The following is a 26,781-nucleotide window of genomic DNA, read 5'->3' as shown; positions in this document are numbered from 1 at the left end:
CCTGACCAGGAATCAAACTGGCAACCTTTAACTTTGTGGGACAATACCCACCCAAATGAACCACAGTGGTCAGGGCAGTGATGTCATTCTTTAAAAAAGCCTCAAAATACAGTCAAGTAATAAAGTCCAGACTAGTTGAGAGTGGTCTTAATCATCTTGTTACCTGAGAATCTTTATTCTAAAAAAATAACTAGAAAATGGCAGATGCTTAACAGATATTTTAAAAAATTCTGACTTTGCTCTTGGTGAAGGTAATGAGATTATTTTCTCCACTGACATCCTTGCAATGGAATACATGTTTTTTTCTTTTTTAAAAAATATATTTTATTGATTATGCCATTACAGTTGTTCTATTCCCCCCCTTCATTCCCCTCCACCCTGCACACCCCCTCCCCCACCATTCCCCCCTTTAATGACCACGTGTCTCAAGTTCTTTAGATTCTATATTTCCCATGCTATTCTTGCCCCCCTATCTGTTTTCTACCTACCGTCTATGCTACTTATTCTCTGTACCTTCTCCCCCCTTCTCCTTCTCCCACTCCCCTATTGCTAACCCTCCATGTGATCTTCATTTCTATGGTTCTGCTCCTGATCTAGCTGTCCTCTTAGTTTGCTTTTGTTTTAGGTGTGGTTGTTGATAACTGTGAGTTTGCTGTCCTTTCACTGTTCATCTTTTTTATCTTCTTTTTCTTAGGTAAGTCCCTTTAACATTTCATATAATAAGGGCTTGGTGATGATGAACTCCTTGAATTTGATCTTATCTGAGAAGCACCTTATCTGCCCTTCCATTCTAAATGAAAGCTTTGCTGGATAGAGCAATCTTGGTTGTAGGTCTTTGGATTTCATGACTTGGAATACTTCTTTCTAGCCCCTTCTTGCCTGTAAGGTCTCTTTTGAGAAACCCGCTGACAGTCTGATGGGAACTCCTTTGTAGGTGACTGTCCCCTTATCTCTTGCTGCTTCTAGGATTCTCTCCTTCATTTTAATCTTGGCTAATGTAATGATGATGTGCCTTGGTGTGTTCCTTCTTGGGTCCAACTTCTTTGGGACTCTCTGAGCTTCCTGGATTTCCTGGAAGTCTATTTGCTTTGCCAGATTGGGGAAGTTCTCCTTTATTATTTGTTCAAATAAGTTTTCCACTTGTTGCTCTCATCTTCCCCTTCTGGTACCCCTATAATTTGGATATTGGAGCATTTAAAGATGTCCTGGAGGTTCCTAAGCCTCTCCTCATTTTTTTGAATTCTTGTTTCTTTATCCTTTTCTGTTTGGTCATTTTTTTCCTCTTTCTGGTCCACTCCTTTGATTTGAGTCCTAGTTTCCTTTCCATTACTATTGGTTTCCTGTGCATTACCATTCATTTCAATTAGTTTAGCCTTCATATGTTCCTCTAATTTGTGACTAAAATCAACCAGTTCTGTGAGCATCTTGATCACCAGTGTTTTGAACTGTGCATCTGAAAGTTTGGCTATTTCTTCATTGCTTAGCTTTATCGGGTCTGGGGCTCTGAGTTATTCTTGAGCCATGTTTTGCTCTGTTGGTGCCTGTTACGTATGAGGAGCGGAGCCTTAGGTGTTCACCAGGGTGGGGCCACCCAGGTTGCTGGTTTGTGATGCTGTATGTGGGGTTGGGGTCAGAGAGGGACAATGATGGTCCTCTCTGCCACTTCCTGCCACTGGGGCCTGCAGGGTCTGTCTCACCGCTCGCTCCTTCACCAGTTTATCGGTTTGGCTGAAGGGTTCGTTGTTGTCAGACTTCCGTATAGTTCAATTTTCTGTGGTTTGGCTGCGTTTTTGTTGCTAAAACTTTGTTGTTTTTAAACTTGGTTGTGCGAGAAGGTACAGTGCTTCCACCTACACCTCCATCTTGGCAGAAGTCCGGAATACATGTTTTCTGTTACACATTTTAATTTTAATTTGACTTTAAGAAAAACTATTATTATTGAAAAAGCTACTGGAAGACAAAGGCATGTTCAAGTAGTCATATCCAATAATCAAATAACCAAAAATAACACGGAGAATGCCAAAAGAAGATCGCTATTTTAGAGATGAGCAGTAGATGGTTCACACTTGCAATCAGTAGTATATATATATAACATACTACAGCAGGTGTGCAGTAAGAGGGGAGCATAATCTGGTTAAAAAAAAAACAAATGACGTTCAATTTATTTGTTTTATGAAAGTCACGAACAGGACTCTTTTGAATAAGCTTTAGAGATGTATACCTGCAAACTCTTTTTTAGAACTGCTCGTTGTATTGGTTGGTCTTTCAGTCACGTAGTTTTATAAGTTAAGTAATATCATGAGTCAAAGATTTCCCATGAGTTACCAACTCTTGGGTGTAGTAGCTATTATGTTTTTATATAGAACCTGATCATTTCAAATGGGACTTAGAAGAAGTGAGAAATAAAAACACACTCATCAGAATCAGGATATGGAGGAGAAAACCATCAATTTCAAGTGTCACAAAGTAGCAACCAGAAGGCTCCCAAAATCCACATGTAAGGAATAAAGTTCTGTCCAGAGAGAATTCTGAAAAGAAGGGAATTCTGCAAAGGACCTTGCAAAAATCAGTCACATTTCAAGAGGAAGGTATAAGAAAGTAAATCTTAAGCTGCTGCTAAACTGCCTAGCTAGCAGAATGAACCTATTTCATTTCTCTTTCTTGCAGCTTACAACTCTTTTTATAGGTAGCGAGGCAGACTTAGAAAGCTTCTGCACGTCTTGAGAAATGACACAAACTGGATTAAATATGACTTTTAGGAAACTTAATCTGTTCGCATTAGATAAGATTTTACCATACTAGTTGCAAATCAGACTAATCTGTGGATGAATTGCCTACCTTCACTTTAGGGCAGTGATTGTCAACCTTTTTCCTCTCATGGCACACAAACTAATTACTGAAATTCTGCAGTACACCAAAAAAATATTTTTTGCCAATCTGACAAAACACATAGGTACAATTTCAATTAATTTACAAAAAATTTATTACCTATCCTTTTAGCTCCAAAGTAACTTTAAAAAAATATTTTATTTATTTTTAGAGAGAGAAAAGGGAGGGAAATATCCATCAGTCAACTCTTGCACGCCCCCTACTGGGGACCTGGCCTGCAACCCAGGTGTGTGCCCTGACTGGAAAGTTAGCCTGAGACCTTTCGGTTCACAGGCCAGCACTCAATCCACAGAGCCACACCAGCCAGGGCTCCAAAGTAACATTTCAAAAAAATCAGGGGCCTACACATGTACATAAAAATTTCTGGTCCCAGGAATTAGTCAATCAGATGCAACTTTATTATGCAATGTAACCAATAATATGCAACTCTATTATATTACCTGTATGTTTGTTGTTCAAGACAGGGCATTCACACCAGATGGCTACTGTTGTATTAGCTGTTGTCATTTTTTTCTTTGATAATCTTTCTAAAGAAAAAGAGGTCAGTGCCCCTGACTATATAGTCAGGTATTGCGTGTTTTAAAAATTCTTATGGCGCTCTTGTTGAAAATTTCTGCTTTAGAGTGTTTGATAGGTATAGTAAATGAATGTAAAGAATTTCAAGGCGACTTCTAGACTAGCAATGTCCAACAGAACTTTCTGCAAGGATGGAAATCTGTATCTTCTCTGCCCAATGTAGTGGACACTAGCCACCTAAATATTAGTAGTGCTACTGATGAACTAAATTTTAAGTTTTATTAAAAATAAATTTTATTTAATTGTAGTTAATTTAAATAGCCTTGTGTGGCTAGTGGCCACCCTATTGGGCAGTGCAGTTCTGGATCCCTTCCATCTCTTTAACTGACAGCCTCAAGGACCATTTTACTGCATAACCTTGCATTTTTCGGGGATTAAATATTATCCAAGCCTTCTAGGCTCCCCAGGGATAGGGTGATCATATAATTGTCCAAAGTGGGATGCTTCGAGAAAGACAGTGGTCTTAGCAATGATGACGGTGAGGCAAGAGGCATAATCTGGATGGTCCAGGACACATAAGAGGGTTGGTCCTCTCATGCATAGGAATTGTTGCTTGAAGATTCTGTTGGGAAACAACTGGACTTTTTTCTAAGTTGTTACAGATCATGTTTAAGCATCTTTTGGGGAACACCATTTCATCATACCATGATTTTCTTAGCCCCACAGACATTTACCAAAATCTTCAGAACTCATTTCTGCTTTCCCAGTGACTTCCAATGATAAAGTAAAGCAATGAGTAACATGATGCTAAATGACTAACTCAGAATAGAAATAAATAATCCATCCTACTGATCTGAGTTTAGAGCAAGTATCTGAATAGCTACATTGGGTTAGTTGTTAGGCTTCCCTCTGGCTTTCTGGTAAGAGGCCAAAAGAACCAAAATATCAAAGGTATTTCTTTGTAGTGTAGTTAGTTGCTCAGCATTTTCTGACAGATGCAAATTCTCCCAAAGGGATTGACGTTGGCACACCGAGCATGCCGCAGTTCATTTAGTCCAGCTTCTAAATTTTTTTCTGTGGGGAGTGGATCCTGGAAATAAGTTGCTCTGGGTACTCACTTCCTTTTCTGCCATCAGTAGAGGAAGCATATTAAGATCTGCTTTTAACAGTTAAATTTCGGCAGTGTACGAGCAACTGCAGAATACTTTAGGTTTCTCATTTTTAGAACTCAACCTGTACTGAAATAACCTAGAGGATTTTTTCTTTGATACAAATCACAGAACATGGGTTGGAACATCAAGTCATGAAAATAGTTTTAAAAATCCAGTGGCATCTATATACACTGAATACCTTTCAAAAGCAGCCAGTCACATGACAAGCCAGTTTTCATGTCATCTGGCTGACATATCATGGCTCCTCCAATCCCACCCACCTTTTGTATCACACTTTGTGTTGAAGACCGTAGAGTTTTGTATTAAGAAAAATATTTCAGAATTTAATAGGCATGTGGTTGAATAGGGAAAGAGAAGGCAATTATTTCAGGAGATTTACGAGCAAAAAAAAAAAGAACTTCACAACACAGCAGCATTGGTCTCTGAATCATTTTGTCAGAGGCGGTCCACCAACCTGATAGCTCGAATGACAGTTTTAAGTGGTGGGGTGAGGTCTTCTACGGATACATCACACTGGCATCCCTTATCGTCGTACACATCATCAGTGCCGAGGGCCGTGTCAGCTGCAAGAGAGAACTGCCAGTTAAACACTACTACCAGCTATTTAGAACATGCCACTGAACTTGTCTCACAGAGCAATAGGGGGACTGACAGACTAAGCTTCTAAATCAAGATAAGTGTAAGGTCAGCCAGTTGTTTTCCCCAATGATATTCCCTCTTCTTTTTCTACAGCCTCACCAATTTTATGTTATTTGACACGAAGACCTTACTGAGCTGTTTTCCATGAGGAAGATGAAGATGTTGACACACTGTCTTTCCTTCAGTGGTGATAGATTTGTATTGATCCATACCTGCTCTTTGTCCAGTTCTTTGAAATGAACAGCCAGCGTTTAAAAGACAGTTCTTTGGAGTTAAGAAAACAGTCTGTGGATACTTAACCAACTGGCCTATGTAGCCGGAGGTTGAAACCCACGGCATCGACCCCTCAGCCCCGTGCTCTCCATGAGGAAGTGGTCGGGTCCAGGAGCACTGACTACTCAGTCACCGGACACGGGCAGCCCAGGAGAGTTTGCTTAAGATGATGCAACCAATGCTGACAAATTTTCAGGTTAAATAACAGAATCGGTCCCTCATAAACCGAGCAAATTGACTTTTGGGTTAATTGCAAAGGTTGGAAAAGGGGGTAGGGTTATAATAAACCAAACTAGTAAGAATTTATAAAATTAATAAGGAATAAATTCATATTGTTATAGTTGTTTTCAGCAACAGAATATTGAAGATGACTTACAATTTCTGGAATAGAGGATAATAAATATTAGCAGGTTTATATAATGAAATATTAAGAAGCTGTTAAAATGATGTTGAAAACTACTCATTGGAAAAATGTCACAATATATTATTAAAGAAAAATCTATATATCTATCTGCTATTACAATATGATCCCATCTATAAGTGGAACCTAATCAACAAAACAAATAAGCAAGCAAAATATAACCAGAGACACTGAAATTAAGGACAGTAACCAGAGGGGAGTTGGGAGGGGATAATGGGAGGGGGGAGGGTTTTCAGGAACTACTGTAAAGGACACATGGACAAAACCAAAGGAAGGTAGGATCAAGAGTGGGAAGTGGGGATGGCTGGGGTTGGGGGGAGTGGTGGGGAAAATGGAGACAACTGTACTTGAATGACAATAAAAAAATGAGTTTATTCTCTTGCTTGGCTATATTCCAAAATTTCTACAATGAATATGATGCATTAGTTTGGTAATAAAGTAATAAAAATTCACATGAGACATGAGTTATACAGCCTCTGAATACTGTTAAGTGTCTTTAAGTGCTGACATACACTAAAGGACCTGCAATGCTTTCTGTTGCCTTTGCTCTGCCCAGTGTTCATCCGCCAAGTCAAGAAAAGTACTATGCCATGGGCTGTCCAGGTTGGGTTAGAAAGCCCTGAGAAGCTATCGAGGTCCATTCACTGAAGCAGTGCTTGTAATGAAAGGCAGTTGATGTGTAACTCAGTTAAACTATTTCCTGTGTGTTTACTCAGTTTACTGTGTGCCCAGGGTGGAGTTGGCTGTGGGGGAAGAGATGCAGATGGGTCTTCATGGCTCTTCTTCATGGTCCCTCTGGCCTTACAGAGGTAACGATAATGGCAACCACTCGCTGAAATTTAGGCCAGGCACTTAGGTGTAGCTTCCGTGTACATTAGTTTTCTGACACCTACAAGTTCGCAGTGATATTATGCCTAGTTTTTAAATATCAAAACTGAGGCTCAGAGAAGGTAAGTACCTTACTTGAGGACACAAAGGTGGTAAGTGGAGCTGGCATGTTGCAGAGCATGTTATTAAAATCCAGTTCCTTGAAGCTCCAAAGCTGTTCTTGCCCTTGCTGTTGATTACCCAGTGTCAGAATGCATTCAGGGTTCAATAGTGGGTTCATAATGGCATCCAGTATGTCAGGAGAGGGCAAGGGGAAGAGCTCAGTTCACGTGCTGTCTGCTGGGTACATTCAACTTCTCTCCAGAGAAGTTGCCCAGGACAGTTTGAGCAGGAGCGTGGTGACTAACTCTGTACAGTTGGTTCAGACTCAGTGATGAATTTCAGGATAGCCAGCCATTTTGCTTGACCCACCACCCATACAACACAACCCTGTTCTAACACCATGCTCAAGGTTAGGTGAGATTCTTCCAGGACTCTTCATGATTTCTTCCTCTGATTTCATCCCAATCTGCTCTTAGTTGGTGAAGTAGGTTGAATAGTGTTGCCCTCAAGTTCATGTTTGCTTGGAACATCGGAATATATTTGTATTTGGATTAAGGGTTTTTGCAGATGTAATTAAGGTAAGGTTTAAGATGAGATCATCCTAGATTAGGGTGAGCCCTAAGTCCAATGGAAATGCCCTCGTAAGACAGAAAAGGAGAAGACACAGGATCATAGAGAAAATGGGAGTGGAGGCTAGAGTGACGTACCTATAAGCCAGGGACACTGAGCACAGCTGTCAGCCAGCAGAAACTGAGGGAGGCATGTGATGGATTCTCCCTCAGAGGCCCCGGACGGAAACGACCAGGATGACACTCTGCTTTCAGACACCCCGATTTCTTGAACTGTGACTGAATAAATTTCTGTTGTCTCAAGCCACCCAGTTGGCAGTTATTTGTTATATCCTTCCTAGGAAACTAACAAAGTTGGGAAAACTTTTCTTTATGGTTTCCAACTCTTCACTCAAGAACAGTAATTATGATGATAATAATAGTAATGTACTTTTTAGGGAAATCAAATTATCTGGCAAGAACTTTAATTAGTTGCTATAAACCCCATGAATTATTATTATTATTAGCTACTATTTTACAGATTCTGAAAGCAAGGCGCAGAAACTAAGAAACTTGTCCAGGGACCCATGGAGAGTAAGTGGCAGAGGAGAATTTAAATCTAAGCAGTTGGGTTCTGGAGTTGTACTGTTCAATACTGCCTGACCCCGAATCTCACTCCCGACTCCTTCCAGATTGGTCCTCCTTGCCCCTCTTGTTGGTACTTGGATTTCTGTTCCCGCATTACATTTTCCTTCACATGGCTGTGTGCACCTTGCTATTGTGATCTCAGGTGAAGTGACCCCATAACATTGAAAAAGGATCAGGTTTGGAACCATGCGGTTACCATGGTCATGGGCTGAGTCTGTCTGCGCTCCACAAAAGACCTGGAAGTACCCATGCCCTGGGACTGCGAGGACACTGTCTGTGGTGGGGGGGGGGACAGGCTCATACACAGGTCAGGTGGCTGTTAGAGCCAGTCACCAGGCACCTTTACGGAGTCCTATGAGAAACCCAGATGTTAGTTACCCAAAAGAAATGTTACCTAATGCGCTTTGTTAGGATTTCCAGTATAGAATTCACAGAAGTATTTTATGCTGCCCTTCAAAATAGAGGCACGTGAGTGCTTCCCTTCATCCGAAAGCTAGTGAGAACCACTTCTAACACGGTTCCATCTTATAGCACAGAAAACGGGGGAACATGGGAGAGTTCACAGGGAGAGAAGGTCTTGTGATGCCTACTGGAAAATACAACACACCCAACCCTAACACGATAATAAAGGTCCAAACAATGAAATAATATGAAATATGGGGTCCTCTTACTATAAAGTTAGTGGAAAACTTTGGCACAGTTACAATAAACAGAAAGTAAAGATAGTGAAATTGTAATGTTTGCACTGACTATAAACGGAACTGGGCACATCCCAAATGATTATGAGCCTCCTTCCAGCCTAATGCTGCTCTCCCTCCACCCTGTCCTCTACCCCAACAAGAGCTCCAGTTCTACACCCTGTTTAGAAACAGGACTGGGCAGAAGATGCATCATGTGCAAATGTATCTGACTGTGGAATTTGTTTTACCACCTAAACTAGATTGCTCACAGCATAAACTCTGTCTTAAAAACATTTCCTTTGTAGATTTGATCAGAGCAAGTATCTTTGCTGACATCTACTGAAGCAAGGGTTGAGTTACAAAATTTTTCTCCTTATTTTTAAAGCCTCAAAAAATGGGGAAAATGCCATCTTTCTGCCTCATAAGTACCTTAAGATGTCAGTTTCTTTCCAGTGAGGTTAACACCACATTAAATGTCATTTTCATAATTTCAAGAGGCTTAAAACCCTCTGTGAACCCCAAGGAACCTGGGTGGGGCTCAATTTTCAGCCAAGGCTGGCTCCCTGCTCTCCAACCACACATCTGGCTCTCTGTCCTGGCATTTTGGGAGATGTGGGTTATGGGAACATAAGCTCACGTGAACGCCATGAGCACCAGACCTAGTCATGAACCGCAAAAGGCCGGTGGAGCGGGGTGCCCCCTGTGGGCACTCCTCCCCAGTGCAAATCCATGCCTGCGAAAGATGAAGTATAAAATGCAACCCTCTCTCTCCCCCAGACCTCTTCTGTTTCCCATCGGTGAGCAGTGCTCAAGATCTGCTTTAAAATATTCTGGAAACTTCTGTTTTCTGTTCCACTGTGAAATTTGCCATCAAGATGTAGTAGATGTTCATGAAAAAAGGATAGGCAATTTTTAGCTTTTTCTGTTGCAAACCACCTTTTACAGGTTAGGTTTCTTTTTTACATTTCTTTAAAAAATATTATTTTCAGAGAGAGGGGAAGGGACAGAGAAAGAGAAGGGGAGAAACACTGAATGGTTGTCTTGCACGTTCCCCGACTGGGGACCTGGCCCACAACCCAGGCACGTGTCCTGACTGGGAATCAAACCAGTGACCTTTCAGTTCTCAGGCGGGCACTCAATCCACTGGGCCGCACAAGGCAGAGCTTACCAGGGCTTACATGTCTTGATGAAGTGATTACAATGGGTTTCAACCTTGGCTACTCGTTAGAATCATCTGAGGAGGGCTAAAAAAGTCTCAGTATCTATAATGCCCTCAAGACCAATGACATTAGGAAACTAGGGTTGCAATGAGGCATCAGAGTTTTTCTTAAAGCCCCCTGGAGGAATCCAATGTGCAGCTGAAGGCCAGAATTGTTATTTTAAATGAAAAACTGACATCCTCTGGTTTCCCCTGGGCAGAGCTGAGGAATGTGTTTGACTCATCTGCCATTGGACTGGGACTAACTCTCCATGTTTCTTTCCCCAGGTACCCCTACTATATTTTCCTAAGGAACAACTTAAAGAAGTATAGTGCTTCACAAGACAACAGAAGACGATCAAATCATAAAAAACAAAGAAATCCCTTGAGAAATTGGTGACATAGAAACAAGTTTTCATCATCTTCTTACTCAACTTAAAAGCTTCAGCTTTCCCGATTCCAGTGATTGTCCTCTGTCCCCCCCCATCTGAAAACTCATTCTTTCCAGGCCTCAGCACTGTTCTCTTTGAAAAGAGTCACTACTGTTTTTACACATGATAGGGGGACCAACCCCCCCAAAATTTATTTATAGATGAATTGTGTATTTCTTTTTTCTAAATGTTTTAAATTTTAGTTGTAGAGAGAGGGGAAGGGAGGAAGAAAGAGGGAGAGAAACATCAATGTGTGAGCGAACCATCAACTGAGTGCTTCTTGTATGTTCCCAAATGGGGACCTGGCCCACAACCCAGCATATGCCCTCGCTGGGAATCAAACCAGCAACCTTTCAGTTTACAGGCCAGTGCTCAATCCACTGAGCCACACCAGACAGGGCGTGTATTTATTCTCACATATTGAAACATCAGTCACCTTCAAAATACTCTCCATTTGATGCAATACACTTATCGAGACTTTTTTCCACTGCTGACAACAGTTGTGGAACTTACTGATTTTGATACCTTTTAGTGCTTCTACAGTTTTCTGTTTCATCTCTTCCACATTGGGAAAATGTTTCCCTTTGAAAACTTTTTTTCATCCAGGGAAACAGAAAAAACAGTTGCTCAGGGCATGATTGAGTGAATAGGGAGGGCGGGGCCTGGGGGTCACCCTGTCTTTGGTCCAAGACTGCTGAATACTCAGTGCAGTGTGGGCATGTGTGCTTGTAAATCACCCATCATGAAATGGGCAAACACGTTGGAAGAGTCTTCAAAAAAATTCACTGAAGCCAAACACAGCCTCTCGCAAGACCATCAGCTGGCACACTGACACAGACGGGTTCCTAGAACACTCACCTAGCACAGGAAGCCTGTACTACAAGGGGCCCACCCTCCATTTTGGGTTTTATTGGCCCCCCATTATATAAGAGGCTTACATGTTCATAGACCATCATAAAATCAAATAGTCAAAACCTAGTGGAAAACATTCGTTTTGTTGTGGAGGACTGACCCGGTCTCCACATTGGATCAATAGAAGAAACTGTCATGGAGACAGGTGACCGTGTTCATTACGAAGACAGAGAATGTTACTGCCTGAAATAACTAAGTGAGAATGCAAATAAAAATGCTTGATTGGGAAAAAATAAAAATATGTAAAAAGACGATGTTAATAATGGGTAAGGAGCTTATTTGATTGTATCACAATTCAAAATATAAAGGTACAAAAGTCAGGAGAACCGTCTAGTAGTGAAAACGACTGAAAACTATTCAAGCTTACTAGAAATAAAAGAAAAATTATTATGTGAAAGTATGGAATTATATCTATTAATTAACAAAAGAACAATGACTAATACTGACAAACTTGAGGTGAATCTGATACATTTTTACATTGCTAGTGGTAATATAATGTTTATTGTATTATTGCCCATTGCAGAGAAGAAATTATATAAATTTCAACGTCCCAAAGTAGAAAATTGTAAATTATAGTACCTGACCACCACGATGCACTACATAGCTACCAAGAGATAACAATGAACATAGCTACCAAGAGATAACAATGAATAGTATACAATAATATAAAAATATTTAAAAAAATAAAATTGAACTATGAAACTATATGCTCATGTTAATTATAACTATGCACAATGACATATGAAAACAGACCAGCTGCACTGGCTGGTGTAGCTCAGTTGACTGAGTGCAGGCCTGTGGACCAAAGGGTCGCAGGTTCCATTCCCAGTCAGGGCACATGCCTGGGTTGTGGGCCAGGTCCCTGCTGGGGGCCTGTAGGAGGCAACCACACATTGGTGCTTTTCTCCCTCCCTTCCCCACGTCTAAAAATAAATAAATAAAATCTTTTAAAAAGTAAAGAATGAAAATAGACCAGCTAAAAGAGAGTATGTGAAAGTGAAATTAGCTGTACCAGGGTATGGGATTATAAATGACTTGTACTTCTCATAATTCCTTAATACATTTAATCATGTTTTTTCCTCAAAAAATAAATGCTTTCCAAGCTAGAGTATTTGAAAAATAGAAAAACTATTAGAATAAAGAAAAAAAATCTTCCTAAGTTCCAGAACTTAAAGGCAACCATTATTGTAATATGTTTATTCTAGTAAAAGTGTGTGAAGGCTAGAAGTTAACAAATTTTTATTTTAGGATTTTAAATGAAGCATATGATGATTCTATTTCTTTATCCTATGAGCAACACACATTAAAATAGCCATTATTAATGATGGTGATAGCTAATTAATTACATCCTGTTGTGAATTACAATTTAATTTTTCAGGGTTCTTTCCTTCTGGTGCTGGTTGTTATTTCAATTACCTTTTCCCATTATCATTTCTTCTTTTTAAATTAATTTTTTTTTAATTTTTAGAGAGGGGAAGAAGGGGAGAAAGTGAGGGAGAGAAGCATCAATATGTGGTTGCCTCTGGAGCGCCCCCCACTGAGGACCTGGCCCGTAACCTAGGCATGTGCCCTGACTGGGAATCGAACTGGCAACCCCTTGTTTCGAAGTCCGGGGCACAACCCACTGAGTCACACCAGGCAGGGCCCCCACTATCATTTCTAAACACTTTAAATATCATCCTAAATTTAGAGGTTCCAGTTTAGTCACACACTAGTTCAGAGTCAATTCCTTTAATCCAGACAGAGTTTAGAATGACTGGGCTCTGCTGCAGCGGCGCAGTGCCATTCTGCTGTGTCTCTGGCTCAGCTCTTTCCTCCTTCTCTGTTCTGTGCTAGTTATTGCAAATCGGGCCCTCGAGGCACTGCGAAGAAGCCCAGAAAAATACTCCAGATAATATAATTTTTTGTTCTAGACTTTTTTCTTTCCAAATACTTTTTAATTTTAACTTGTTTTTTTCTTGCTATAATCGGAATATTTGCTCTCTGTAAAAACTTTGAACATTTGAATTTTAAATGAAATCGTAAAGACTGGGAAAAAATTCACATAGTTCTAACACTCTGAGGCAAATCCTCTTAAATTTTGGCAGATTTCCTTCCAGTGTCTTTTCTGTGTCAACTGATGTTTTGTTTTTGTTTTTGTTCCCAAAAGCACTATTTTTATTTTTATAGAGTCCTAACCACTTCAGTGGCAGGAGGAGTGGGAGAGGTTCCTTTTTCAGTCCAGGGCCTCCATAATGTCGGTCTGTTGTTACCAAACACACAGGCAAGTGGTGTCATGGATTTGGTAAACTCCCTGCTCTGCTGAGTCTCTCTCTGCTAGAGCAACAAGGTGAACGTCAGCCTCTGCTTCTGTAAGAATACTGACTTAGGATTTTCAGCTGTAACTACTCCAACTTCTACCACTGAAGGTTTGAAATCAATTGCTAGAGCAGTAGACAGGCTTGTAATTATGGTTTCCACTGTCTGTTCAAATGTCTGATCAAATTTCTTCTTCTTTTTTTTTCCAAGAAAGCTGGTTGACTCCTTTGGTTTACCCCTGCTGCAGTGGCTTTAAACCCACAGTGGAAACCTGCAGGATCGCACCTGTGCACTGGAGGGCCTTGTTCTTCATCTATAGCAATTAAAATCATACAACAGCCAAGAGGCCTCGTTTCAGCATTCTGTGTGTAGACCTGAAAAATATCAGCAATTCTTTTACACAGTGAATACATGGGAATCTCAAAGTGATACTAGTATTTCCAATTAGCTGCCTCGTAGTGTGCCCTCTGTACCTGGGATCTGCTGTCAGCTGTCACTCCCAACATCTCACAGCCAATGTTTTCGGTTGTCTTGAATAAGTGAGTCACTGTGCTGGAATCCAGAATTTGTCAGGTACTTTCTTCTGAGTAACAACTACTGCACAGTCTTTCTCTCTGACAGCTACTGATGTACTGATGTGAGGCACCCTGGTTAACAGCCTTAAAAGCATATTCTACTTGTGCTTCAGGCGAAGAAAACCAGTTCTGGAACCATGGGACATGCTGGAGCACCCAGCATGGGACATGTTGGAGTACTTCAAGAACAGTATCTGGGCCCCGTCTCAACTGATGTTTACTGTCAAAGTCAACACAGATCGAAAGCTGAACTTGTCTGATAGCCATGTAAGGGAACTTTGTTCTGATAGCTCAAAAGCCCACATTCAGGCCCATCTTACTATCGCCAGCCATCCCATGCTCCAGCTACAGTAAACTACAACAGCCCCTTGCGGTGCTATTTAAACATCATTAATTACCTCTTGGTAGTTTCCCAAGGGGTATTGTGGGCACACCGCCATCCACTCTCTCCTTTCTTTTCCTTACTTTTCGCTGGCACTCTCTGGGTGCTGAGTTTGCAGTGAATAGATTAAAATATGCATACAGTCCCACAAAACCAAGGGGCACCCCAAATGGGGAGACCAACGGAGTATTTAAAGCGTACCGTTTAATTTTAGCACACATATAACTTCTGTGCCATTTTGAAAAAAATTTATTTTGTACTTTAGCAATTACTTTTATTTTGAGTTATCCAAAGCACAGAGGATGAGAGGCGTGGAAGGCAGCGTGACAGTTTAGAGCCTCAGATCAGCTTAGCAATCACAAGCCCTTCAAGAGTCTACCACCTCCATGAAACTCAGCCTGATCCCTGGCACCAACCTAGCCCTGTCTTCCTGTACTGTGGACGTGTATCTCTTAGGGTTCTTATTACATAGTACTATCGTTGATTGTTTACAAACCCTTTTCCTTGCAGACAGAAAACTCTGTGAGGGGAGGGAGCATGTCTTCTCATCCAGGTACCTACTCACTGTCTGTGTTCTCAGCCCTGTGCCGTCCGCCCCGAGAACACTGTGCAGTGCAAAGAAGCTACTGAACGCTCCTTCATTCATGAATGATAAGAACACTTTCCCTGGGCACCGTGACAGCAGCTTCTGTGACTTCAGTAAAGACTGGATATAGGATTTTGAAGCTACATGAACTCTGAGGCTGGGCAGACGGTCCTTCACTGTGTTTTTGTTCACATGGCGAATCATCTCCCGGATGTCAAGGGATGAGTGTCTTCAGTGAAGTTGTTGGCCGAGAGGCCGCGGCGGCCCCTGTTTCTCAACTCTGTGTTTAGAGATGGCGGAATGCAGGCCCTCTGCCCTGACACTTTGTGGCATGGAGGCACGGGCCCTTTTTTTATTAGTGACAACAGTAGTTATTCAATCCTTGTATATTTTGTGGTTTACACATGTGAACTGTAATTCAAAATATAATACTATCAGATTAGAAATATTATGCTCATTTAACAGGCAAAGAAACTGCAGCTCGGCAACGATGAATGGCCTGCCCAAGACACAGGGAGATTAAGGGCAGAACAATCCTTTTAAAATTGAGATCCTGTTTCTGCGATCACGATTCTCCAAGGGTGCCCCATTTTTTCCAGAGTAAAAGCCCAACTCTTTAAAAGGCCTATAGGTCTGTAGGTCTGCCCTCTCCCCATTTCCTCTCTGACCTCATTTCCCATCAACCTCCTGCGTGCTCTTTCCCTTACAGGCCCCTTTCTCTGTTCCCAGGCCTCCTAGGTGCTCCCTGAAGGAGCCAGGCTTCTCTCTGGGGAGGGCTCCCTCTGGGGAATGCTCGCCTCCAGACCCCTCCAGGCTCATTAGTTGCTTTAGGTCTCTGTTCTTCATATCATTTCCAGGAGAAGCACCTGGACCACCCAATTTAAGGTTACTACGCTCCACCCCCACTACCTCCAACCAATCTGAATCTCCATACCCTGCTCTCCTTTTTCTTATTTTTTCATTGCACTTGAAACCTTCTAATATACTAAAGAATTGACTTGTTTGTGTTCATTATTTATCTTCTCTATTAGAATGTTAGCTCTACAAAGACCAGGATCTTGTTCTCTGATGTATTTCAAGCGTCTAGAACCGTCTGCTGATATTTACTGAGGAGACTGATCAAAGTCACACCAAGTATAACTTAGTAGCTAACCTGAATTTTGTTCTTATAGTGATCTCTTATGGCTTTTTCTTTTTTTGGCTGATTTTTTTTTCATGGCTAGGTATACTTCACGATCCTGCTGTGAAAAACATCCTTCTTCGTAGTGTTTAGTTTTTATAGGATTTAAAAATAGAATCCTGACCCCATCACCAATGCCCCATGAAAATATTTAAGAGGCAAAATGGATTTCAAGTAAGAATATGAACAACTCCTATAGTAGAATGCAGAAAATATTTGTTGAATAAAATCATACTCTCGGACTTTATTTTTAGGTCGAAATGCAGCCACTTCAAATTCTTGGGTCTATACATTTACAATTATCTATATTATCCATATTGGTAGACCAGAAAGGGCAACTTAGATGTATTTTTCTCTTCAGAAGCAGTGTAACAATAGAAATGTAAATATATTACAATGATATGTAGTATAACTCCACACGTCCCTGTTGAATATTCACACCCATGTGTTTTTCCACATGTCACCTTTATCCTAGTATTGTAGGGTCACATTGTGAAATTTCAGTCATGTGGCCATTGTTTACTGAATTCTAAATCTTAGGAGATTTAGAGTAACAGCTCAGAAATGAGTTCATATTAAAGAACTAGAAAATAATCTCATTGAATTCCCATAGAAGTAAAAGATAACATTGTAAAACATTTCTGATGCACCTGTGAACATATTCCCCATTAAATTTTTCTAGGCTATAGCATTAAGATGCTAGAGTATCTGAAAAAATTGTTTTTATTGAGAAAAAGTCCAAGTGTATATATTTACAACATATATTGGTTTCACAGTAAGATAGCCTCTGGATTTTTTAAACCAATATTCTAATTGAAGAGATAATTTTAACATTTTGAACAGGAAACTGCATTTCCTGTACATTTTTACCAAAGTAGGTATAATTTATATAGCAAATGTTAGCATGATTGAAGACTACAGATTCATAGAGATTGCATAACTTCACTGTGATTGCTGTTTATTTTACTTTTTGGTGTTATGATTTTCCTACCATGGAACAGAAAATTTGAGAACCAGAATAAATAATCCTTAGTACCCATAATAAAAATACAGAGGCCCATTCAAATACAGTATCAGAGGGAGTGAAGCTTACTTTTTTTTCCTAAAAAGAGTTAGATCTAGAGTTTCCTCTGGAATACCACATTCTGAAAAAAAAAAAAAAGGCCCCACATACCTTTAAAATTCCCTCAGTTACATAAAAGGCTTTCATAGGAAGGAGAAGATACAACTAGTCTTTAAAAAAAATTCAATCTTTATTGTATTTTTTCATTACTATCTAGTTCACTTATACCTCCTTCAGTTAGTCTTGTATGGATTTGACTACTTTGTTCGTGGCATGCCCGAGCAGCGCTTTTCAAATTTTTGGATTTCCATCCACAATGAGAAATGCAGTTAACATTGTGACCCAGCACACACACAGACATGGAAAAAATTCCCTTCTGGGTTAAGACGGTAGATTGAACACAGACATCTATTTTTGATCCTTCAGAAAAACCCACTAAAAACATACTGATGAGAAACTTTTTAGAAAGATATAAACTCATAAAAGGATAGAATAGGAGAGGAGGCAGCGACAGCATAATTTTGGAAGTAGGAAAGCAGATGGACAAGTTACCTAACTGACTAGCTGACTCCAGAGAGAAAATCCTATGCCAACACTGGGAAAAGCTGAGAAACAACAAAATTTACACTTCAGAAAACTCAAAAGCCTCAGGAATTGGCAGCACTAGGGACCTCTGGAAATAACAAGACAGGAAGGTCATGTGCCATCTGCCGCACAGCCTTGGGCATCTTTGTCTCCCTTTGCCAGTATGGGACTGACTGGACATCTTGAAATAAGGGTCATCAGGCACAGGATGGGCATCAGGCCAAAAGTTAGGATATCAAGTGACCATATACAGCATGAACATCAGGAGTCTGCTGGCATCCTGTCACTAATAACAGTGGCAGCAGGACCTTTACTCTCCAGCTAGGAGTTTGGGTAAGAACTTTCTGTGGAATCTGAGTTGGCCAAGAAAAAAGAGATAAATATACTGACACCACAAATTTTCCAAGAAATGGTTGACCCAGATCAGCCTATGGTGAAGATCAAAGTGGATTGCCTCCAGCCACATGCTTAGAAATGCCAGTCACCCTTCTCATTTTCCACACTTCATTATGAGGAGACATCCAAGGTTTACCAAATCTCCAGGGAAAACTTTGTATACAAAGACAGAGATCAAAATAAACTAGAAAGAAACAGAAATGAAGGAAAGGAAAATGTCAAGTTCCTGTCATTAATATCTTCACAGAGATAAGGCAAGATGCTTTATCTATGAAACAAACAGAGGAAGCTAAACTAGAGGGACACTTAGTAAACAGCAACAATAAAAAACCTTAGAAATGGTAGCAGAAATAAAAATCTCTGTTAGAGATCCATTATTTAGTTGATAAAGTTGCTCAAAACTCCTAGGAAATAGAGCTAAAAGTTTATAAAAAGGTGGAAAATAGGAGAGAAAAGATAAGAATGAAAGGACCAGTCCACAAGTCCAATCGCCAAATAATGGATTTCCATAAGAAACAACAGAGAAAAGGAAGGGAGGATATCATTTAAAAAAAGCAATAAAGTATTCCAGAACAAAATGTCATAAATTACCAGTTCGAAATGATCCCTTGAGTATCCACTATAGTGGATATATTAAAATACACCCATACCAAGAAACATCACCATGAAAATTCAGAACATGAGACAAAAAGTGAATTCTACAGGCTTCTAAAGATAACAAACAAACAAACACACCTGCTACTCACATACAAAAATTTGAGTGGCTGTGCACTTAACAGCAATACTGAAAACAAGCCCACAGGGTGTAATGCTTTCAAAACTTTGAAGGGACATTATTTCTAGCCTAAATTCTATATGAAGCCAAACAATCAAGTAGCATGAGGATGAAAAAAGGCCATTTTCAGACATGTAAGGTCTCAAAAAATTTGCTTTCCTTGAACTCTTTGTCAATGTACTGGATGGGGTACCTCATCGAAATGGGAAAGTAAACCAAGAGAGAGGAAGACCCAGGCCCGGGAGACACAACAGGAACAGGACGAGGTGAAGGAAAAGCCTGTGTGATCACAGGGCACCGGGGAGGGGTTCCTGTTCCAGGTCGGACCGGTGTGAACCAGGGAGTGGGCGCATCGACAGCGGTCAGAGCCACACCTCTGTCATCATACCATTTTTTTGGTCTAAAAATATAGGTGTTTTATTTTCTGAAATAAGAATAAATCAAGGTTGCCCTGGCTGGTGTGGATCAGTGGGTTGAATGCTGGGTCATTGGTGCACTTGGGTCATTGAACTAAAGGGTCATCGGTGCAATTCTGAGACAGGGCATATGCCTGGGTTATAGGCCACGTCCCCAGTAAGAGGTGCACGAGAGGCAACCACATGTTGATGTTTCTCTTCCTCTCTTCCTCCCTTCCCATCTCTCTAAAAATAAATAAACAAAATCTTTAAAAAGAGAGAAAGAAAAAATCAAGAAAGACAGGAACATGAGATCCTGTGAACTGGAAATTCAATCTAGAAGAAAATAGAAAGAAATTAAAAACATAATGGCTATGCAGCAGGCTTAGAGGGCAGTCAGCTTAGCCAAAAGGAGGATGGAGGTTTTCAGCCTGAATTCTCCAAGAATAATTGCAATAAACTGATCGGTCACCTGATACGATTGACTTGGTGAGAAATTTTAGTGAGATAATTTTGAAAAATGTGGGAAGAATTATGAAAGTGACAACAATGGTAACAAGCAGGGCATTTACTTATCACAGGAAAAGCAAAAGAAAAAAGAAACAACCATAGTACAGTAATGCAGACACTGAATTTTGACTTAGCAAGTGCAAAACCTAGATTAGAGGGGTCCGAGGGTCTGCAGAAGGGAAAAAGTAAAAATAAAAGCTAAATCTTCACTTAGTAGGATTGGAATTAAACACATTCAAAATGGTTAATCAGAAGTTAACTATACACACATACTATTGAAAAAATATTGGAAATTGTAATGATCAGAAGAAACAGATAAAAAATAGAAATTGTGGTTTCTGGAAAGAGGTCCGGTGGTAGAATGGGAGGGTTGAGGCAGGGAACCCTCATATTCTGTTATAAAGGGCTTATATTATTTGACTTTGATCTATTTTGTTATTTTAAATTAAAGTTTCATCTTTGTCAATTATAACCATCAGCTTGAATTTGTAATTGTGGATTCCCATGCAGTTGTAAGAAATAATACAGTTCCCGTGTGTCCTTTGCTCAGCTTTCCCCAATTATGTTATCTTGCAAAGCCATAGTACACGGTCACAGCCCGAATAGGAACATCGATACAGTCAAAACACGGAACATTTCCATCACCACGAGGAGTCCTCATCTCGCCCTTTGAGAGCCACACTCCCTCCCTCCCATCTTACAGCCGTGACTCTTGGCAACCACTAATCTGATTTCCATTTCTATAGCTTTGTCATTTCAAGAATGTTATATAAATAGAATCACATAGTATGTGACCTTTGGAATTGACTTAAAAAAAAACCTCAGTGTAATTTTTTCAAGATTCATCCAAGTTGCTATGCATATCAATAGTTTGTTCACCTTTATTTCTGAAGAGTATTCCACAGCCTGTTGAAGGCCATCTGGGTTTTTTCCAGTTTTTGGTTATAATGAATAAAGCTACTATAAACATTCATGCACAGGTTTTATATGAGCACAGAATTTTATTTCTGTGGGATAAATGCCCAAGAATACAATGGCTGGGTAATATAGTAACTGCATGTTTGGTTGTATAAGAAACAACTGCACTCTGTTCCCGAGTGACTGTCCTGTTCTGCCTTCCCACCAGCAATATAGGAGTGGTCCAGGCTCTCTGAATTCTCCCAGCATTTTGTGCTGTTACTCTGTTTTATTTCAGTCTTTCTGATAGGTCTGTAGTGATATCACCTATGGTTTTAATTGTCATTTTCCTAATGACTAATAATATTAAACATCTTTTCATGAGCTCATTTTTTATCTCTATGTCCTCTTTGGTGAAATGTCTGTTCAGTCTTTTGCCCATTTTCTAATTCATTTTCTCACTCATCTTTTTTTTTTTTTTGCTGTTGAGTTTTGAGAGTTCTTTATATATCTTAGATACTAGACTTTTCTGGTATATGTGGTTTACAAGTATTTCTCTCATTCTGAAGCTTGTTTTTCATCCTCTTAATACTATTTTACAGACTGAAAGCATTGAAATTTTGTTGAAGTCCACTTTATCAACTTACCTTTTATGGATCATAATTTGCGTACCAAGTCTAAGAACTCTTCTCTTAGTTCTATATCCTAACGATCTTCTCTTATGTTTTTAAAAAAAGGTTTATAGCTTTATGTTTTACAGTTAAGCCTACGATTCACTTTGTGTTATTTTTCATTATTTGACTTTAAAAACAAGGCATATATACTACTTTGGCACAATAAACATTCTTTGGAAAAAACCTAAAAGCCTCTTGAAATAATACTGGATCTTACAATCTGTGACGCATTCCACTCCCTATTCCGTCTTATACCATCCCATCTAACTCCATACCTTCCCATCTCAGCTCACAACTTTCTACGTCACCTTACTTCATTTCACTAAAAATGCTAATCATAACTCATTAATTTAATTTTATGGCATTCTACCATAGATTGAAAAGCACTGTAGACACATCTTTTGTGCCTGGTCCACTTTCCTCATTTTTACTTCTCTTCAACCTTTCCTATCTCATCATCAATTCTACCTCAGGTGTTTTTTTTTTTTTTTTTAAATCACCCACTGCTCTTTTATATGAAGGATGAAATCTCTTTTTTTTTTGTCTTGAGTTTTCTTACTGCCCCCCTACACATGCTTCCCTACCAGATGGTACATAGAAATGCACACAGGTTGCAACCCATTTAACTCGGAGTCTGAAAGAACAGTACTCTCTCTCATCTGAGGGGATACATTCCAAGACCCCCAGTGGATGCCTGAGGCCTTGGATAGCACCAACACCTGCAGGCACTATGTTTTATCCTATCCATATATACATTTCTTGGCTTGTCTTTGGCATTACTATTCCTCTTGAGCTTTGGGGTCATTATCAAATAAAATAACGGTCACCTGAACACAAGCACTGCAATACCACAGCAGTTGATCTGATCACCAAGATGTGTACTAAGTGACTAGCAGGCCTGCCAACCACAGAAAACTTGGTTACAATCAAAATAGCGGTCTAACCTTGTTCACCGAATACATTAACCAGCACTCTGTTGATTTGGCAAAGTTGATTTTTATTGTGTTTGTTCTCAGGCTTGCTAATTAGAAATACTAATGAACGCTAATGAGGGAACTTACTAATAAGACACTTCTGCACTTTCTTTTTAAGATCAAAGATCCAACTTATACTGTTTGAGTAGATAATTCATGTATTGTCAACATCTTAAATTACATTGATTATAAGATGGATTTTTCTAAGATTCTTTTTAGAATTAATTAATTTTTAATTGTATTTTTCATTGCCATTTATGCTCCTATGCCCTCTTCCACCTCCACTCACTGCCCTCCCCACTAAGACTCTTTATTAATGATTATCAAATAACCTTACTCCATGGCTAGCAGAAATGCTGGAAAAATTTCATGGAATAGTTCCTAATGAGTAGAAGGAGTTTTTCTGTTTTGAGTGATGATATGAAGCACTAGAGAGTTTTCAGAAATAATTAATATCACCTATGGTGCTAAAATTGCTGATCACACCATAATAATGGCTTAATAACTGCCCATAAGGTAAAATGAAAAAATATAAGACCTTTTTTCTTTCTTCCTTTCAATTTCATATGTTACTATATTGACTATCTTTATTCAAATGGGAACACTGAAGTATGTTTTCTTTTAAAATTCTTGCAACTATAAAACAATGCAAGGGTTTCATTACCTTCTTAATAAATCATCTGCATAGCCACTTTATGAAATACCTCAGCATTCCGTGATTCAGCAACAAACACTTTTGGTAACATCACACTCTGTGTTGCAGTGGTACATCTTATTTGTGTGCAGACTTTTCACAATCCCAGAGCAATTTTATGAATAAAGTGTAATGAATTGACATGTAATAGCTAAACAATAAGTCATTTATTTCTTCATTAGCTATTCATCATTCATCCACTCACAATAAATATTTTCTAAGCAACTATTGCATGCCACACATTGGGCTGTCGAGTAAACCAATACCTCTCTTCCAGAACAAATGAACTATTTATGCCATCTTTAATAAAGGGAATGATCCCTGATAAATAATAATAGCATGAGGTATAGTAAAGGTAATGTTGTTCTTTTTGTGATTATATAAATTATTCAACAAGAGGATTCCTAAAACTCAGTTTAAGGGATCAAGGGATATAGTTTGTATGAACATAACTCAAACTTCTGTTTGGCATAGGTAGGAGCTACCATGTTGTACTAGAAAGGAAGATGAAAACATGCAAATTAATCAGGCCTAGCACTTTAACTCATGAAAATTAGCATTAATGAATTAATAAATCATAGCAAGACATGTATCTGTTCTCAATACTAGATATTATGCTGGACATTGTACAGTCATTTTATATACACTACACCTCATTATTTTACACACAGCCTTACTAGATAGGTATTATTCCTGCTACTTTAAAGAAAGATAGAGAGAAAGAGTACAATGAGGTTAAGTTACTTGCCTCATCTCACCCAACCTAGTGAGGGGATGAGAATTTGAAACAAGTTTCATTTTATTTCAAGACTGGTTTTCTCACCACTGTGTTGAATTAATTCAATTTTCATAACAATTCCTTGAGAACTCACTATACTCAAGGCACTGAGTCTTTCCATTAGGAAAAAAAAGACATAAAACTTTCAACTTTGCGAAAACACAAACTAACTTTTGTAGGCATTTGTAGTTCCACTAGTAAATTATCTATGGTTTGTAATTAGTGCAAGGTAAATGGTAGACTAGCAGGACTGCCTTTGTTAGAACGAATGCTCAGGTAATCCTAGGAAAACCACATGATTATAGCAAAGCAAAGGCCAACCATGTGTATAGAACAGGGGCGGCCACTGGTCCACGCCAGATGGCCACGTCCCAGACACCCTCCTCGTACAGCAGAATGACCCAACTGGGTCAAGTGAGGAGGTATTGGTGGGGTGCTCTTGCCATTCTAGACCAAGACAGACAGTGCTTCATTCACTTCAGTGAGAAACATTTTGAATCAACAACAAAGTGACTTAAAAAGAACTTATTAATTTTCAAAAGGGCGAGATCTGACTTCTTCGAATAATATTCAGAGACATCTCACCTCAAAGCAGTCATGGTTTTCAATGTCTGACAAACAATAGACTCACAAATTGGCTTCATTCATCAGTCAAGTCTTTTGGGGAATTTGAAATAAATCTGATTCTTTTTCTCTCAACTTTCAATTCTTATTACCCTAGCAGTAATACTGCCAGGAAATTCCAATGTGTAAACCATTTGGACTAAGCTGGCCAGAGATGGCAATGTTTTGTTGCTTTCAAAAAAATAATGAGAATTGCTGGTGCATTACCTTAATTGACACTTGAAGGGAAAGGGAGAGAATATTTGTTGTGTACATATAATGACAAAGAGGCATGCCTTGAACAGATTTGTCACACTAATTGAAAAAAGAAGGTAACTCATTCGAGCAACACTAAACTTACAGCTGATTTACGCCAAACTTCATATATTAGTGATGTGACATACATGAGAGAGAACGTCCTGAGGAGGATGGTAGATCACAAAGAGCTTTGGAATTACACCTAAGTGCAATTTCAAACCCCAACTCCAGCATTTGGACTGACCTCCATGAAAAAATTACTTACATTTTTGAGTCTTGATTTTCTTATTTGCAAAATGGCTATATGGGTATTGAATGAACCAATAGAAAATGCATAGTCAGTACCCAACATATGTTAGGTGCTAACAATGCTATTTTATTCCTTATCCTCCTTAGACTCTAGAAGTGAAGAAAAATAAAAGGAGGAATAAAATATGAATCAGACACTAACACATTGGTTCACAGAGCCAATAGGATATTGCAAAGACTAAAAGCAAATAAGCTATAAACAACTGGGGTGGTAGATTGTAATACTGGCTATAATTCTTGGAGCTCCTCACCTTAGGAAGTAGAGCCTGTTTCCCTAGTCCTTCCATGTGGACTGTCCTTGTGATTTGCTTTGCCCAGCAGGATACAGTGGACATTACTCTGTAACAGTTTAAGCCTAAGCCTCACTAGGTCTTGCAGGTTCAGTCTTATTCCTCTTAGGAACCCACCACTACCACCTGAGTCAGCCCCACCTGCTGGACTGAAAGACCACGTAGGGCAGAGAAGGGTCAGCCCAGCTGAGGCCTCCCTAGGCCAGTCAAGCCCCCAGGCAACCCAGCAGCTGATCCCAGATGTGAGAGTGAATCCAGCCAAGACCAGCGGTACTGCCCAACAGAACTGCAGGCTAAATAAAGAGTTGCTGTTTTAAGCTACTGAATACGGGAGGAGGAGATAATTTTGCCACAACAGATAACTGATACAAATATAAGAAGACATGAGGCCATGACATTTTTCAACCGAAATAAAATCCTGGGAACATAGGTTCACATCAATTTTGGGAAAGATCAGTCACTGACTCCAACGGAATGATGTGGTACAGCAGTTGCTACTGCATTGGATTAGTGAAAATGCAAATTTCCCCACTACCGGGAGTTAAAGATTTCATGTGCAAATAAATCTTTGTAACTAGAGGTACAGAAGTTAATTTTCCTCAGTTAATATTCTTCTGAGGTTTCCTGTATTTTTGGAATCCACGAACTCTTGTTATGCATTGTACATGGCAACAGAAGAAAAAGATGGCAAGAGAGGAAATGCTGGAAAAAGTTAAACATTGAAAATAAAATAAAAGGAATTTGGGACAATGTAAGTGAGTTTCATACTGCAGATAGGAGAAAGCAATGCCCGAGTAGTGTGTCTTTTCCCTGTGTCAGCCATCCGTTGCAGAAAAAGGATCCCGGCCTTTCCTTAACTTTTTTTCCCCTTCTTTACGAAGTAGAGCACACCATGAAAGCGATTAAATATAATTTTAAAATTGTGTCATATTGGTTTCTCTTTGTGAAGCAGACAACTAAGTGTGCCTTTGAAGAAAATAATTTGAGATATACAAATGAAAAACCACCATGCAGCTACAAAGCACTTCTCTTAAATATGGCCTCAATTCTGTGATTTGTGTAATGGGTAACTTTGTGCTTATTTTGTGCCCATTTCAGAGGTCACCCACAGGTTATTTCTGAAAAGTGTGAAGTCTGAAGAGGAAGGAAGATGCCTTTTGTTCCCACCTGATTTCAGTCAAGACTGTAACTCGGGTGGGACTGGGTGGTAAAACTTACACATGGCAAGTTCTTTGAGGTGGGTGTCATCATGTCGAGTCACTTTGCCCCCTTTCGTGCCCAGGAAAATGCCGGCCCCGAGAG

At 39.6% G+C, this 26,781-nt stretch overlaps 1 protein-coding gene and 1 pseudogene across 3 annotated transcripts in view; both read right to left on the bottom strand.

The window, feature by feature from the left end:
• The window catches only part of KCNQ5 (potassium voltage-gated channel subfamily Q member 5), a 505,983-nt gene that overhangs the window by 22,407 nt on the left and 456,795 nt on the right, over window positions 1-26,781 (bottom strand). For all 3 annotated transcript variants that reach the window (XM_053664043.1, XM_053664048.1, XM_053664050.1), the window contains one exon: window positions 5,032-5,140. In XM_053664043.1, coding sequence (XP_053520018.1) covers window positions 5,032-5,140 — 109 coding nt within the window. The remainder of the gene's footprint in view (window positions 1-5,031; window positions 5,141-26,781) is intronic.
• On the bottom strand, window positions 13,506-15,302 carry LOC119050908 (proteasome subunit alpha type-6-like; annotated as a pseudogene).

The sequence above is a fragment of the Artibeus jamaicensis genome, unplaced genomic scaffold (assembly GCF_021234435.1).
Source record: "Artibeus jamaicensis isolate MK-2021 breed Jamaican fruit bat unplaced genomic scaffold, CSHL_Jam_final contig_1127, whole genome shotgun sequence".
Lineage (NCBI taxonomy): Eukaryota > Metazoa > Chordata > Mammalia > Chiroptera > Phyllostomidae > Artibeus > Artibeus jamaicensis.
The sequence above is the reverse complement of the archived record's forward strand: the minus strand, read 5'-3'. Positions and strand labels throughout refer to the sequence as shown.